Source organism: Nylanderia fulva, unplaced genomic scaffold (genome assembly GCF_048542155.1).
Source record: "Nylanderia fulva isolate GAGA-0341 unplaced genomic scaffold, ASM4854215v1 Scaffold7, whole genome shotgun sequence".
NCBI lineage: Eukaryota > Metazoa > Arthropoda > Insecta > Hymenoptera > Formicidae > Nylanderia > Nylanderia fulva.
Genome location: NW_028190807.1, coordinates 6356323 through 6372352, shown reverse-complemented (window position 1 = coordinate 6372352; position 16030 = coordinate 6356323). Strand labels below are relative to the sequence as shown.

Here is a 16030-nt window from a genome sequence, read left to right as displayed (position 1 = left end):
GATGATTACGCTACGTGCTGCTATATACTATAGCACAGTAACTATAGTACGTATATGTATACTATAACCATTCTGATTCTTCATTCGCCTTGGATCAACGGAGTATTACGCATCCAAGTTATTTGCGAAGCGTGAGTTAAATACTTTGCGTCGAAAAAAAGTGTACGATATTTTTATTTTTTTAAGACTGCATCTTTAACAGGTAAGTGCATTATTTATAAAGATCGGTATAATCGGTATAATATAATTTATAAAGATCGGTTGTAAAAATTGCAAATAATTGCTGCGATTGCATTAATACCGATCCGATACACGTCTTTCAAGGATGATGGCGTCGTAAATTTCCAATTACTCATTTATGCATACAAAAAGTAGCGGAACTGGGTTTTTTCTAAGACTCATATTTTTCGAGTCATTCTGCTGTTCCGGTACTTTATAACACCCTGTATATTGATGATTGATGATTGTATATAAATAAATAAGGAAACTTGGCACAGCTATTAAATAGACATATGCTACTTATTTTATCATGTTTTGTAGATATAAAGTTCAATTTTATTTAATTTATGTAATGGAGGTTTTAATTGACAAGATTATGAAAATATATATTATTACTCAAATTATATTAATATTAAATTTAAAAAAAGAATAGACATAATTGATACTCTTCAAAATCAGAATTATTATATATATATATATATATATATATATATATATATATATATATATTTTAGAATTATACAAAATGTATATACACATTTATTAAATTTAGATATTGATTGTTTTCAAGGACTTCTTTTTATATCAGTAAAAATATGTTAATCTTATCTTGGAAAAGATATTTCCTGCAATATATTGTAATCTTTATTGAGGCTGTATTTCTAGAACTTCAATATAAACTTTGCTTTCCTCATTAATTTTGTTGTGTAATTTTTATTCTTTTGTACTAAAAAGATGCATATAAAAAATAATATTTTGTTACTAAACAATTTTCTAGAATATATTTTATTATTTATACATTTTTTTAAGTGAAAATACAGCATAACACAATAGAGATTTTTTTATTTACATCGTATATTAACATAAATTAGAAAATAAAATTAAAAATATAATTTAAAAGAAAGTTTAATTATTTTTTTTTTTTTTTAGTAAACTTGGTATTTATCATGGAAGCATACGCACGTGCCCCAGATCCTTTAACAATAGCTGATGACATGGTCAGTAATTGGCATAGTTGGAAAGAAGATTTTATTATATTTATGAAAGTGACTGGATATATCAATAAACCCAATGATATTCGTGCAAATCTCTTAAAAAATCGGATTGGAAAAATTGGTATTGACGCAATTCAAAAAATGTCCTTTGACAAGCCAGAAGATAAAGATGACATGGATATATTAATCGCAAAACTGGAAGAATTCTTTAATCCACCAAAAAATGAGGCATACGAACGATACCAATTCTTTACAAGAGACAAAAAACAAAACGAAACCATTGAACAGTACATAAATATCTTAAAAGTATGTTATAAATTTAATGCTTGTTTTGTTGTAATATTTTGTTTGATATTGAGATTTCTGTTGTTTGTAGGATAAAGCCAAAACCTGCAATTTCAATGAATTGACGGATAGTATTATACGAGACAAAATCATTCTTAATACTCAAGACAAGATACTTCGCAAAAAATTTTTTGAAGCAAACAAGTTAAATTTGCAGCAACTGGTAGCAATTTATAATGATTATAATATTAATATAGAAAAGATGAAACAAGTTACTAAAGAAACTACAGAATCTACAAAAGCTCCATACAAGGTTGACACTACAAGCTCCACACAGAAGCTGCCAATTAATAATAATGCAAAGAAAAAATGTTGGAGATGTAATACTCAACATCCACAAGGAAAATGTCCTGCTTGGGGGTCTAAATGTACAAAATGTGGTGATGTAAATCATTTTACTCAATGTTGCCAAGGTCCTAAACCTAAAGCAAAACCGAATGTAAAGGTAATTATAATGATGATTAACTAAGATTCTGTAATGTAATTAGTGTTCAAAGATTGAAATAATACATTTGTTTGAAGTTAGAAATATATAACTTTATTATTCAAATTTTTATATATTTTTTATATGATTTATCTTGATTATTAATTCTTTAATATTACAGATAAACAATTTATTGGATCCAATGGAACAAGTAAACATGTTAATGCAAGAAACTGTTTCAAAGGTAAATAAGATAAAAAAAAACTTAGAAAATGTAAAAAAAAATTAATGGTAAATGGCAGTGCCATTCATATTTTCTTCTATACATATATATGATTTATATCTACAATAATTCTTTTATCATAAATAATATATAATATGGTATGTATGCATTCTAATTTGAAAGATAATGATCTGTATGTATATTAGTTACTTAATAAAAATTATGTCATTGTATGAAGTATAATTGTATTCTATTTTCATATGATGATAATATATTCCTAATAACACACACACACACACACATATACACGAATATGTATATCTTTTTATATATTATTCGATATAAATATTCATACTATGATAAAATTTCAAAAAAGATGGTTATTTTAGTATTCAGATTAATTGAGTTTTTGATTTAAAAAATATAGGCAAATAAAAATAATTTTTTGAGGAATTTTTAAGTATTATAAAAATGAATTAAAAATGTTAAAAAATGAAAGTTAAAGTTTCAAAATTATTGAATATTATAAAGATAATTTTGTTGTAGAATAACAATCACGGGAGGAATCAGACAAATTCTGCAGCTAAAGATATGGATCCAATGAATAAAATGGTATTCACATACTCTATTAAAGCATTAATAAATTAGATTTTCATAAAGTATATTTCTATATTTAGTAATTATAATTAATTTATGCCGTAATTTTAATTAATAAGTGAAAGGCAAATGATAAAGAGATGTATGTTTTTATCAAGAAAAAACATTTTTTAGATTAGTTTTCCAGATATTCCGACAGTACCTTGTAGTACTACAAATTCAGCTTCCAACAATGATACAGATTTTGTAATGCTGAATGCATATCCAGGTCCAAGTTTACGTTTTAATAATACCACAAGTCAACCGACATATATTTCTAAGAATACACGTGCGTATCTCAGTATTAGTCATGTTCATATATAATAAATTTAAGAAATCTAAAAGAATAATTTTTAAACAACGTTAATGTGCAATACAATATAACAATTATATTTATTATAGAATATAATGATTCACGTATGAAGGAAGCTGCACCAACGGTAATTTTTGATGTACCTAACATATATAAATACATAAAAGATCCAATCAGTATGCATGCATTAATTCTTAATAATTAAATGTGGATCTGTGATATCATATAAAATGTTCATATAATTTTTTTCTTTTACAGAAAATACAAGCAGGCTCTTCTCAAATAATGTCAACGCCAAATAATAATTTCCAAAGTGTTTTAACACAAAGAGTATACACACCGCAAAACGCACCATTTAGATATAATCAAAAGAAGAAAGTTGACCAAGATAGTTGTGTACTGTCTTAAATCTTTTAATCTTTCAGTTAATTGTTTTATGGATGTATTTTGTAGAATGGTAGCAAATAGTAACAATTTCTGTTAGTCTCCCAGTTATATGATTGTTACACAGAACCGTTATCTTATAATCGGGATATGAACGTGTTCATTTTTCAAAAACGATCTTTTAAATTTGGTCGGCTTATTTAGACGTAAGTGAGATAAGAACAAGAGCGATATTTAGAAATTTGATGTTCTTTTATCTAGATGTAAAAAAATAATATGTATAATTCACGATCTTGCAATTGAAACGAAAAATAATTATAACCAGGAGACACTGTATTTCATTTTATATTTAAAAATGTCTATTGATAAATTGTAGTGATAAAATCGAGAAAAATTAGTATAAGATTTTATATTTTATAATATAAAAAAAAAAAATTAACATTTACTATATTATAAACTATACATTGTACAATAACCTTTGTATGATAATCGAATTACTACTTTTTATGTTGTGTATACTGGTTATACATTTATAACATAATATGATTCTACTTTCTGTACTGTATATTTAATATTATATACATTATAAAGATTAAAAATAAGAAAAACTATTACAAATCATGCTCTTTGAATTTGTTCGGCATCTTGAGTTGCTATAGATTCATCTGTCTTGTTATCATCAGCCAACTGCTGAGCTTCGAATAATTTGATGAGTTCTTCTGTTGCTGTAGGATGATATTTAACAGCTTTACCAAGTTCCTTCTGCAAAAAGGAAAAAATATATATATATATATGTTTGTATGTAAAATGTGTGTATAAAATCAGAATACATATTTCATTTCAATAAATATGATTTTTAACATGTGTTATAAGTACAATATACGTAAATAATAAGGTGTAATTACATTAGGAAATTTTGCCAGGTTTAATTCTGGATCTTTAAAGGTAAATGGTGTCCAGGGGCCTTGGATTGATGGGAAATCTGTATGCCACAGCTTACGCAGTCTCAATGCAGCACTGTTGTGAATCTGAGTGCGAAACAACTCCATCCACTTTATAATATCATCTCGACTGTAATTAGCAATGTCCATCCATTGTCTACCGCCATTTACTAGACATAAAAAATATATATATATATATGTCAATTTCACACTGATTTAACACAATCAACTTATTTCTTATTGTTAGATGCGTACAATATTCAGCGACTAGAACTGGATGCTTGTGTCTTCTTGGTTTAACATACACAACGATTCCTGGATTATCTTTCGCATATTGTACTAGATCGTGTTCTATAAAACCTCTACAACACACAAAATTAAATACTGTTTTAATAATTCTTCACTATTATATATAATATATATTAAATATAATATATACATTATATTATTCTATATTATTATATATATTATGTTATAAATGTATAACCAATAGAATAGAGTATACACAATAGAAAAAGTAGTAGTTTTATCACACAAAGTTTATTGTACAATGTACAGATAATATAGTAATACAATAAATGTAATTTTTTTATATTATGAAATATAAATAAAATACCCACAAAAATAAACATTTATAGGTTAGGTGTAAGTTACCTAATTCCTCGGCTTGTGCCATGGCTTTTGCAGAATTTCAAAGTTATCCTCTGCAGTTGACAGACGTAACGTCCAATTCCAAGACCGAGAGGTGCTCGTGGAAATCCAGACGGGAGAAATAAATGGTTGTGCGACATAATTTTATCAAGAAAAGCACTATAACCATAACCTATAAATGATGCCACTATAACCTATAAATGATGCCACTTTGCGCAGGCGCAGATGATGGTCTTATAGGTTAGAAATTCCAATGGTAGAGGAAGACACAATTTGAAGGTAAATAACGTGTTCGGAGACACGTGCAGAGATTTCGTTATAAAAGTCGGAAATATTCGCGTAAAATGGAGGAAGTGAAGATGGAAGTTGACGAAAGTATAGTGAAAGAAGAAAACGTCGATGCTCCCGAGGGGTTGAGCTACGAGGAAAAGCTGCAGCTTGTGAATGCTATTGCCAAACCTATGGCGCCTAAAAAGTTAACCAAAAAGATCTATAAATGTATAAAGAAGGGTAAGCTGTTTCAATTGTTCTTGCATTTTATGTATAACATATAATATTTTTATTCAAAATATATGTTGATTATAAGTGAGCAATTATTTTTCTAATATAGCATCCAAGCACAAGACGTACCTGCGCAATGGCTTAAAGGATGTTCAGAAACATCTTCGTAAGGGTGAAACAGGGTAAGCTACAGTTTTCTTAAATAAATAGTGATTTGCGCATTCATTAATTAAGTATTACAAATATTTCTTATTTTAGTTTGGTTGTCTTTGCGGGAGATGTATATCCCATTGAAATTATGTGTCACTTGCCAGTTGTATGCGAGGACAAAAGTATTCCTTATTGCTTTACTCCCTCAAGATTGGATATTGGTACTGCAATGGGTGTAAAGCGTGGCAGTCTTATGGTGCTCGTAAAAGAACATCAAGATTATAAAGATCTGTACGATGAAATTAAAAGTGCAATGATAACACTTTCCACACCTCTATAGCTTTTACATTTAGTTTATATATCTTGTATATAATAAATATTTTAATTTTATTAAGATCGTACAAATTCAAGTTCTCTTTCATATCTTTCATTCAACCATTTTATATAGAATGGTTGCAACTATTTTATCATTATTAATCCAAACGCATTGCTTTACAATATACCATAATATTATATGATATACCATCATGTTATAAATGTATACATTTGTAAAAGAAATATTTTTATTAGCAATTAAAGATTCATGGAAAACATTTATTTTTTTTGTAATATTTTAGAAGATAATAAATGTATGAGATAAAGATAAAATTATTGAGATTGTAATTTTTAAATATCTTGCATCATAAATAGCTTTAAACTATTATTAGCAATAAATGCAACTTAAGATGCTATTGATTATATATTTTAACGAATTTTTAAAATCTTAAATTAAGAAATTGAATAAAATTATATGTACGTTTTATACTTTAATATTTATTATTTTATTATATCTTGAGTGAAAAGGTCTATGTATATAATGCAAAAAATGATACAATTCGTATTTTTTAAATTTATATATAGTGCAAGCCAAAAGAACATCGATTATATATCTAACACAATTATATATCTAATATAATAAAATTCCTATTTTCAAATTGAAAATATTTTCAATTTCTAAATAGTTTGATAATACATTTAAGGTGTTAACTTTAAATGTATTTAATCAGATTCAGTCATTCTCATCATTTTCATGTTCATTGTACATTTTATATTTCATAGCATATAATTATCTTGTACAATAAAACTATGTTGTGTATTCTGTAAAGTCGTCCATGTAGACACGCTTGTTCGTTCTCGGTGATAATTCATCTGCAGCGGTATCCGGATTACTGTTCACAGATTCTTGCAATCTATTTCTTAGTCGCTTAATATGGCGTAAACGCTCCAACCAATTAGAAGCGTATGGATTATGACTATTTTGCTTCAAAGACGAACAAACCATTGAGGCGAGCTGTAAAAATCATATTTATATTATACCTATTATAATAATTATTATTATATCTATTATATATCTATTCTTTTCTACACAAAGAATTCTTTTTATACGATAACAATTCTTTTGATATGATATTTACATTAGCATGCAGAGCGAGTTGTCGTGAAAGAATCGCTAGATTCTGGTCAGAAATGATTTTAGGCTCGCTGTGACCAATATGCTCGGCCAAGTCTTCTCGAGCTTGTACCGTGACTTGATTAGTACCGTGATCTAAAGGTTGTATCACAACACAGGCATAATTAAATTGACCCTGAAAGAAAAATTAAGAAAATGAAGAAAATTTTGAACACAAAAACATTTTACACAATAGAATTTATAGAGAATTTATAGTTTAATCCACACACTCTCACCTTAACTGTCTGTATATTATATGGTTCGTCAGATTCATTGTAAACAAGTGTTACATAATTATTTCCAATGTGGGTTTTTTTAGATGTACATTTTGGATCGCTCGCTTTTGTGGGCATTAATGTTGCAACATGAAAAGCTACCTAAAAGGTTTTCGAATTATTAATTTAAAAAATTGCAAAAGTGCAAACTGAATTAATTCGAGACAAAATACCGATTACAAACCTGTGTAACATCGTCTTGCCAAATATAAGCAAAATCTCCATTCTCACCATTACGATCCAATCCGCCTAAGAATACATTCTCATCGACATTTTTCAGTCGAATTAATGTGCCTAAACGTTTCAAAAACTCGGTATAACGAAGGGAACCGTGCTGATTAGCCAAAATCTCAGTTTCATTCGAAGCTTGTCCCGGCGCAACATACAGCACTCCAATTTTGTGAGTCTCATATGGTGGTATTCTATCTAAATTTGTCACCGCGCGTTGTATAGCTGTTGTCTGTGGAACTAACAAAGGCTTTTCTGTGGTGGTGCCAAAGTGCGCTGCATGATAAAGTTGAAGGAATACAAAACTGTAACACAACAATATAATATTTCAGAAAACCATGTTATATCATATTGCAGTAAAAGATTCTAAAGTGTAATACATTTAATTGAAAAGCTATATAACAATACACAACCTTGGATTGATGCCTGTTCGCGGCGGATCTTTTACACGAGGTGAATTGCCTCGTCGCATGTCCCATTCTCCTCGTGATTTCTTTACTGGACTCATAACCGAAATCGTGTGGCCTCTGTCGCGGAAAGGTATAGGTATAGGTAAAGGAGGTAACATAGATGGATCTGGCCTCTCATCCTTTTGCTGGAAAAGTGATCAATTATAATTAATATGATGTATGTTTATTTTAAAAAATGTATTTTAAAAAACTTTAATTGTTTTTGGTATACTTTATCTCCAAAGTTTCGCCCAATAGGTGGTTTATTTTCAACAGACATCTGTTTTTGACTATAATCAAGACTAGATAATCGAGAGTAAATTTGAGTAGGTGATTGTAGCGCTTTTGCAGTAGATGATTGTATTTGTGTCGGGCGTATTTGTATTCCTAAATAATTTCCTGGTGCCTAAAATAATTTCAATGTTATGGTATAAATTTTGTGTTATTTTATTAGTATCATCTACCTGTACAGTTGTCGGCGATGGTGGTACAGTATTGCTAACGGTTACTGAAATAGTTTGAGTAACTTGAGTAGCTCCTGGATAGGAACGTTGCGAACGTAATGCGGCTGGATGTTCTCCAGTATTTTCCGAGGAAGGTGGAGTTGTTCCCATACCAAACATTTCTTCCGGTATAGCTTCACAACTAACTCTATAAAAATTAACAAATAAAAAAATTTCAGATGTAATCATAAAAAATAATGTTCTTTAATAATAATAATAATAATCAAAAAGTAAAATTTAATAATAACAAGAATATAATTAAATTTAATAATGCTTGTAAAATTTCAAGTTTAATAATATTTAGAAATATATACCTCATGTCTTTTGCATAAATATTTTTTGAGTGTTTCTTCAATTCTGCATCCAGTTTAATTTCTAGATCTGAGCAATTAAAATCTTTATCAAGTTGTTGCTGCACATTTAGTTTTTCTTTATTTAAAAACGGATTTTTCCAATTAGCACTCATTTCTGGACTGGAATTCGATCGGCGCACTGGATTTCTAGAACGCCGTGTATCTATAAAAAATTTTTATATTATAAAAAGTTATTTGAGTAAAAGAATTGTAACACATACCTTCTTCACCTTCTTCTAAACTTTCTAAACTGTCCCTTGAGCTTTGTCGAGATGGACTAGGTCGAGCTGGTGAACCTGGTATCGCAATGGGTCCTGATGATACAGAAGATATCGCGGATTTGACGCTGGATTCGCTCTGTGACTGATTAATATTTTTGTTTGGTATATCCTGTAATAAAAGAAAAAATATATCATATAAAATGATATGTAAAAGATGTACATTACATAAATTTTTTGAACAATTTACTATATAGAATATCGAGTTGATTATTATGAATTATAAAAATACCTCTGCTTCATCATCAGAATATTCTGATGCAGCCTCTTGTTGCTTGTTTGGTATTATATCTTGATTCAGCATATACAGAGCCATAATGTCATGTACAGGAAAATCCATAGGAGTTTCAAATTGTGTCGAATTTTGTATCCTCGTAATCCACGACATATCACCCGTGGGTCTGCGCACGTATATTTCAGCCCATCCTTGACACCAACAAGCACAAAGTACATGTCCATCTTGTTTATCACTATTCAATATTTGTCCCAATTTTGACAATTCAATCTGATCCTTGTCAGTCTTCTCTATAAGAAATTCCTTTTTCACGCTATCAGAGTCTTCTGTAGATTTTTTAGATTCTTCTGTAGGAGAATTCGTAGCAGTATTTGCATTTGAACTTCCATGACCACCAGAGGATTGTCTGGATAACTTGTCTTCCTTTGACGTCTGTCAATATGAAAATATATTTTTTATACATTTCTTAAATACATGCAATGCAATTATAGACATATTATTTTTAGTATGCAAAAAATAGTAATAAATAATATAATAAAGCATATCATACATAAATATATATGCATATCTAAAGATAAAGTACCTCAATACTTGAAGTACGTTGCAAATTCGACTGAGACGTTCTTGTATGATCCAGTAATAGAAGGCCAGGTTTACACGCCGCCCAACAATTGTCGCAAAGTCCACCGCGCATAGCTTTATTACTGCAACCACTTGTCGTTACAGTGATAAGTTTATTGCCAAGAATCCAAGTCATTGATTGACCCTCCTTAAGAAGGAAATCAGCAGCTGGTAACCTATTGTAAATAATATATTATATACTTTGTCAAATCTTTTATTTGATTCGACTACTTAAGATCATAAGAGATTACCGTTTAGGTCGCGCTGAATAATTCGAAAATGTATAACGAGCCATTAAGTCGATACAAGTTTCAGTGAGTTCAATATGAAAATTCATTAACGCTTCATCAATCGGAGGTTTTAAGTCTAAAGCTCTGCTTTCCCCTATCATTCGATTTGCCATTATCGGTCTTTCTCTTCGACCTCTACTACCCTATAAATACACATACATTACATGATTTATATTAAATAATTTTAGAATTCACTTTTATAAATATAATTATCACAGATTTTGATACGTACTTGTTCAGTTAAACTGGAACTACGTTTTCTATTTGAGGAATCTTCGTTGATGATACTGAAGTCAGATTTCATTAAATGTCCTTCCTCAAAAGGAACTATCACATTTGCTTTTAATCCCTGTTTTTCACAAATAAGAAAAATCCAGAAGATAATCTTTTGTTTAATATTGTCAGAGTTTGTAATTAACATTGAGATATATACATACTGTAGTAATAAATTTAACAAAATCTCTCCGAAAAGGAAGTCTGCATGTCAAAAACCACACAGCAATGACATGATGAGCCAAAGATACTGTATAATGATTGTATTTAAAAGGATTTGTGTATGGCAACAGGATTGCAAATACAGACATATATTGATCTCCAATAAAACTGGCGAAAACTTTTGGTAGTCTAGTTAGAGCTGGAACAGAAATGTGTTCCACACACATTTGTCATTTCTTATTAATATATAATAGTTACTAAACAATTAATTTTAATTAAGTAAATTTATTCACGACAATACGAGACTTACTTGATAAAAATTCTAAAATAGGTATAGCAATATATACTGTTGCGGAAATTTTTGATAAATTTAGTAACACTTCTGTTAAAAGTTTATTCATTGCATCGCGCATTTCTAGTGTGCAGATTGTAAGACTGGTCACACATTGGCTTGCACATTTTGCTGTAAGACCAACCTGAAGATGAATTAAAATATTTTGTTCATTCCAAACATATTCATGTTAAGAAGCAAAAAGTTTTTCATTTCTATGATTTTTATTAACTATCATGCATGTCCTACCTCTAAGCATTTTATTAAACGTTGTTGTAGATTAGGTTCCAAATGCGTATGATAAGATGCTAAAGATGCTAGCACTGGGAAAACGTAGACTCGAAATTCGGAAAGAGTAAACTTGGGTGGAACGTTGTAAAGCGATTCGGGGAGACGTAGACTTTTGTCACTTACCTAAAGATTGAATTTAATGAAATTAATCAATTATGTAAAAAGTAATTAATAATATAATATTTATGAATAGAAGAAAAAAAAATATAAAGCACAACTGACCATTGAACATAAAGCTGCTGCAAAGAAATCGATATCATTACTATGACGAGATAACACCAGCGCCCTATTCTGCATGACTTGTGGTAATTCCTTCAATATAAGATATAAAACCTTCCAATCTGTCAAAATATAATGAATATAAAGATTTTATGCATAAAGTTGCATGAAAATTTTCTTAATAAAAACATCTTACCTTTTTCTTGTTTAATGCATGAAATAATAGTTTTACAACCATGAGTTAAAGACATTGATGTAATATGACAAGATAAATGCTGTAATGGTACAGGACTAGCTGGTGGAGGACTGCTACCCCCACCTGCACTATTCATACGCTCGGTTGTACCATGTTCCAAAACAAGGTAAGAACTAAATCGAATTGCATTTGGTGGGTCTAATATACCAAGATGATACAAAGAATTTGCTCTGATTTTTAAGAAACACTCAAAAATCTGTAATGTGTACATCATATGTTCATATATTCTATAAAGCTTTTATTTTAGTAACAAAATAATTACCAAATAACGTGTTGTTGATACATCATGGAAGACGGACGGTTCTTTGTAGTGTTGTTCAAGATGATTCACTAAAATTTTATAAGCGTAAATCGCATGGTTTGACGGCAAGCGATAAATTTTAGAAGTGAATATCTTTATAATTCCAACAACAGCAGTTTTTACGTCTTTAATATCAGCATCCATAGAAATTGGAACGTCTGATGTAAAAGGCTTGTTGATTATCTAAAATTAAACACAAAATATCCTATATAATAAAAATACATATGTATATTTTTTCTGATAAATAATGAATAATTTTAATACCTTTTCCAATATGTCCAAAAGTTCTATACATCGCTTGGTATCACATTCCAAACAAAGATCTATTAATAAATTTGCTGTAACAGTACGTATTGTAATATCTGGATCTGCATCCACATGTAGTGTATGTGGTACAACTATTCGTTCGATAAGTTCATCTTCGTATCTGGCTCTATTAAATATACATTTATAATACATATATATCTGTTTGTTTGTGCAAGTGTATGCAATTATATATAAGATGTTTTTAAATTAAAATTGGAAGTAATACAAAAATAATTTATACGATACCTATTAACACGAATAACGTTGGTTAGAACATCAAGAACTTTCATTCTAATTGTTGTACGTGTTTCGTTTTTGTAATAACGTTCCATTAAGGATCCTAATTTGGTCTGCCATTGATAATGTGTAGGACCTATCATAGACGCTCTGTATTCAATTAATTTTAATATGGATCCTTCCTGAAGATAAAAATAATCACTAAGTATTATGCAAATATGTTTTAAATTTACATTTATGCACTTACAGGTCGAGAATCGCTGCAACGTTCAACAAGATCATAAAAGCGTTGAATGCAACCATTATAATTGTTTGCATCAAGTAAACTTTCGATATTAGTAATTGTTTCATGTAAACTCATAGAAACCTGTTTAGTAGCTGGCTGATTACTGGTTTCTGGACAATGTAAAAAAATAATTATTATACAATAGCTTGTAACGGTTTTTTTGTAAAATAACTTTACATAACATTTCAATAAATCTTACCAGTGTGCGTAATAATTTGTTCTATAATATCAAGAATAATGCTCCATGTAGGATCCCATAATTCATTACCATATTTATTCACCAATCTTTGTATAGATAGGGTAACTTCATACATAACAATTGGATGATTGCATTGTAGAGCCTGAAAATATAAATAAGTTGTTGCACTTCATTCCATATAGCAATATAATTATATTTACATACCTGATAAAATGAAGGCAAAACAGATGCTGGTGTACATTCTAATTTTGGTATTCTATGTGTACCCCATAAACCCATATTTACATAAAATACTGCTCCTCGAAGTAAACGAACGTCACGCTGAAAGTTTACATCTTGTAGCAATCGACACATAGTATATAAAGCACAATGACCCATATGTGTCCCTAATAAATTCCGCATAATCTGTAATATAAAAAAAAACTGTTAAAAATATGTTAAATTATAATGCCTTTTTTTATATTTTATTCTCAAATTAATATATAAGAAATAAATAATTTGAAATTTATTAAATTCTATTAAATTGTTATTAAAAAATTTATAATTCTATAAAAAAATATGTATATATACTTATATACATACAGTAAGCATACTATATATGTAATTATATAATTTGTATAATATATATAGTATCTTCATTTTCAATAAATTCAATATAGAAAAAAATTTTACATTTATAAATTTAGATATTTATATCATTATTTATACCTTCCAACTCGTTTGGCAATAAGTCTCAACATTTACACTTCTGCATAAGGCTATAATAAACGTTTGCAATGAGTCTGATTGCAAATTACTATAACACATAATTGCATCAAGGGCTTCCAAGCATCCGGAAACAACTTCTGTATTATTACTATAATAACATAGATGGGAGATATACCTGAAAGAGACACAATTATAATAATAATCTGTTGCACTGAATGATTTAACCTAGAGAAAATTGTGTCACTTGTAAGATATTTACTGAACAAGACCGGATACAATATCCTCATCAATGTAAGCCGAATTGAATTTGATAACATTTACAAGAAGGGATAAGAACTCGGCTCCTCTTTTCCCATCTCCCGCTGTTACTGTAGGCATCCATTCTAACAGGAAAGGTCCCATTCTTTCTTCCAAATGTAAAATATCCTTCCCATGTTCTGTTAATGTTTGTAACAATTCCAATCTGAAATATTTAAATGCAATAGTACACACTAGATGCAAGGATTTAAAAATTGTGTATTAGTAGATATTTTAATTTATTACAATACCTAGGACCAATGTCTTCAGGTATATCATACTCCTTCACCACCGTGAAAAACTTTACACGCATCAACGATGAAAGTTTCGAATATTGTCCTTGTACAAGGCATTTCAGAAAATTTAACGTTAAATGCCTGTATTCACGAGGGACGTCTTTTGCAAGCAAATCTTGGACTAAGTTCCACAGACGTTCTGCCGCTCTCTATTATAAAACAGTAAAATTCTGCTGTGCAATAAGCCATCTTTCTTTTTTTTTCTTACTTTGGTTCATTGTAATTATATTTACTTTGTCATACTTTTATCCTGTATTATTATACTTTTATAACTAAAGAGATAAAAATTCCCATTTATAAATAAATAAATAAATAAAAGAAATTAGACATAAAGTATTATTTTGTCTAATATCTCTATTCCAATATAAAGTATACGCAACATAATTTTTTAATACGTGCACATACATCTTCCCATTGTTGATTGAGTACTGCATCGGAAAGCTCCTTGATCGCCTTGGTACGGTGATGCACCGGACTATCGGGACTAATTTCCTTCTCGATATCATGAGTCAAAGTGAAATCTTCGCGACTCTTGTAACTTCCTGCAATGTCAACGCGATTATTATAATATATTTGGCGCAACAAAAATGTCGTGTACGAGAAGACACAAAATATGTGTAAAGTACCAGCTAACCTTTATTTATGCGAAAAAATTGTTTCAGTTTATCCAATGTCTTATTATCCTTGTCTTTGGAATTCATTTTGGACACCTTTCCTAAATTCGAAGAAATGTACTCGCGCAAAGATATAACTTCAGAAATATCACGTTAAACATGTTAAAAACAGATGTGACTGACTGCACAGGGGAACCGGTCACGCTAACTACGTTTATGAAACGTCAACGTCAAACTACGTAACCACGAATCTCTTCTCAGCAGATCTCTGCAATATCGCCTAGAGATAAAAGAAGGTTTGAATCCTCGCTAAGTTGGGTTTGAGTCTTTACTAACCGGAAAAATTAAAGTTTGAAAATGATAATCTATATAAACTCGATTTTTAAAATATATATGTTCTTTATTTTGAATGTTTTATAATAAAAATATATAAAATATAGTTTGAAAAAATTATATATTATTACATTATTTATTTATATAAAAAATGATTAAAATATACATTTTCTTTTTATAAAGTAATTTTATAATATATTTAGGTGTGAGAAAACTATATGGAAACAATTTTTATATGTGGATGGAAAACAAAGAGTATAAATATACTGATGACTAAATATTAATTGACGTATTTTCTCATTAATTTCAGTATCAATGTCATAAATTCCACCAATGCGCGCACTCATGCAATATTATTTTTCCGAACATGCATCGTATATATATATGTATATACACACATAGTGTAGCTATCCCCCTC

At 29.2% G+C, this 16030-nt stretch overlaps 4 protein-coding genes across 5 annotated transcripts; 2 read left to right on the top strand and 2 right to left on the bottom strand.

The window, feature by feature from the left end:
• The first annotated feature begins 33 nt into the window (after positions 1–33).
• On the top strand, positions 34–4403 carry LOC114940879 (uncharacterized). Of its 2 annotated transcripts, none has more exons than XM_029315649.2 (8): positions 34–202; positions 1150–1520; positions 1591–2004; positions 2165–2227; positions 2753–2818; positions 2978–3131; positions 3245–3282; positions 3414–4403. In XM_029315649.2, the coding sequence occupies exons 2-8, from the start codon at positions 1167–1169 to the stop codon at positions 3561–3563; spliced, it is 1239 nt and encodes a 412-aa protein (XP_029171482.2). In that variant the 5' UTR covers positions 34–202; positions 1150–1166; the 3' UTR covers positions 3564–4403. The 2 variants fall into 2 exon arrangements, with proteins under 2 accessions (XP_029171482.2, XP_085344827.1); XM_085488701.1 differs by having other exon boundaries at positions 35–202; positions 3245–3331; positions 3414–3532.
• mRpL43 (mitochondrial ribosomal protein L43) lies at positions 4086–5351 on the bottom strand. The gene is made up of 4 exons (XM_029315593.2): positions 5135–5351; positions 4736–4842; positions 4445–4650; positions 4086–4301 (listed from the first exon to the last, which is right to left on the bottom strand). Exons 1-4 carry the CDS (start codon positions 5269–5271, stop codon positions 4158–4160), a joined length of 594 nt encoding a protein of 197 aa, XP_029171426.1. The 5' UTR covers positions 5272–5351; the 3' UTR covers positions 4086–4157.
• A 3-nt stretch (positions 5352–5354) lies between these two features.
• On the top strand, positions 5355–6172 carry NHP2 (NHP2 ribonucleoprotein). The gene is made up of 3 exons (XM_029315595.2): positions 5355–5641; positions 5742–5814; positions 5891–6172. Exons 1-3 carry the CDS (start codon positions 5476–5478, stop codon positions 6120–6122), a joined length of 471 nt encoding a protein of 156 aa, XP_029171428.1. The 5' UTR covers positions 5355–5475; the 3' UTR covers positions 6123–6172.
• A 674-nt stretch (positions 6173–6846) lies between these two features.
• Positions 6847–15491, bottom strand: gig (TSC complex subunit tuberin). Its single transcript, XM_029315604.2, has 29 exons — positions 15300–15491; positions 15071–15207; positions 14621–14814; positions 14332–14535; positions 14073–14247; positions 13569–13769; positions 13365–13506; positions 13127–13275; positions 12889–13061; positions 12601–12769; positions 12298–12519; positions 11976–12231; positions 11783–11901; positions 11519–11683; positions 11249–11414; positions 10941–11137; positions 10736–10852; positions 10465–10646; positions 10176–10389; positions 9590–10024; positions 9301–9469; positions 9041–9242; positions 8688–8874; positions 8456–8629; positions 8188–8369; positions 7731–8079; positions 7508–7648; positions 7237–7407; positions 6847–7112 (listed from the first exon to the last, which is right to left on the bottom strand). The coding sequence occupies exons 1-29, from the start codon at positions 15364–15366 to the stop codon at positions 6906–6908; spliced, it is 5466 nt and encodes a 1821-aa protein (XP_029171437.2). The 5' UTR covers positions 15367–15491; the 3' UTR covers positions 6847–6905.
• Between the last annotated feature and the right edge of the window lie 539 nt (positions 15492–16030).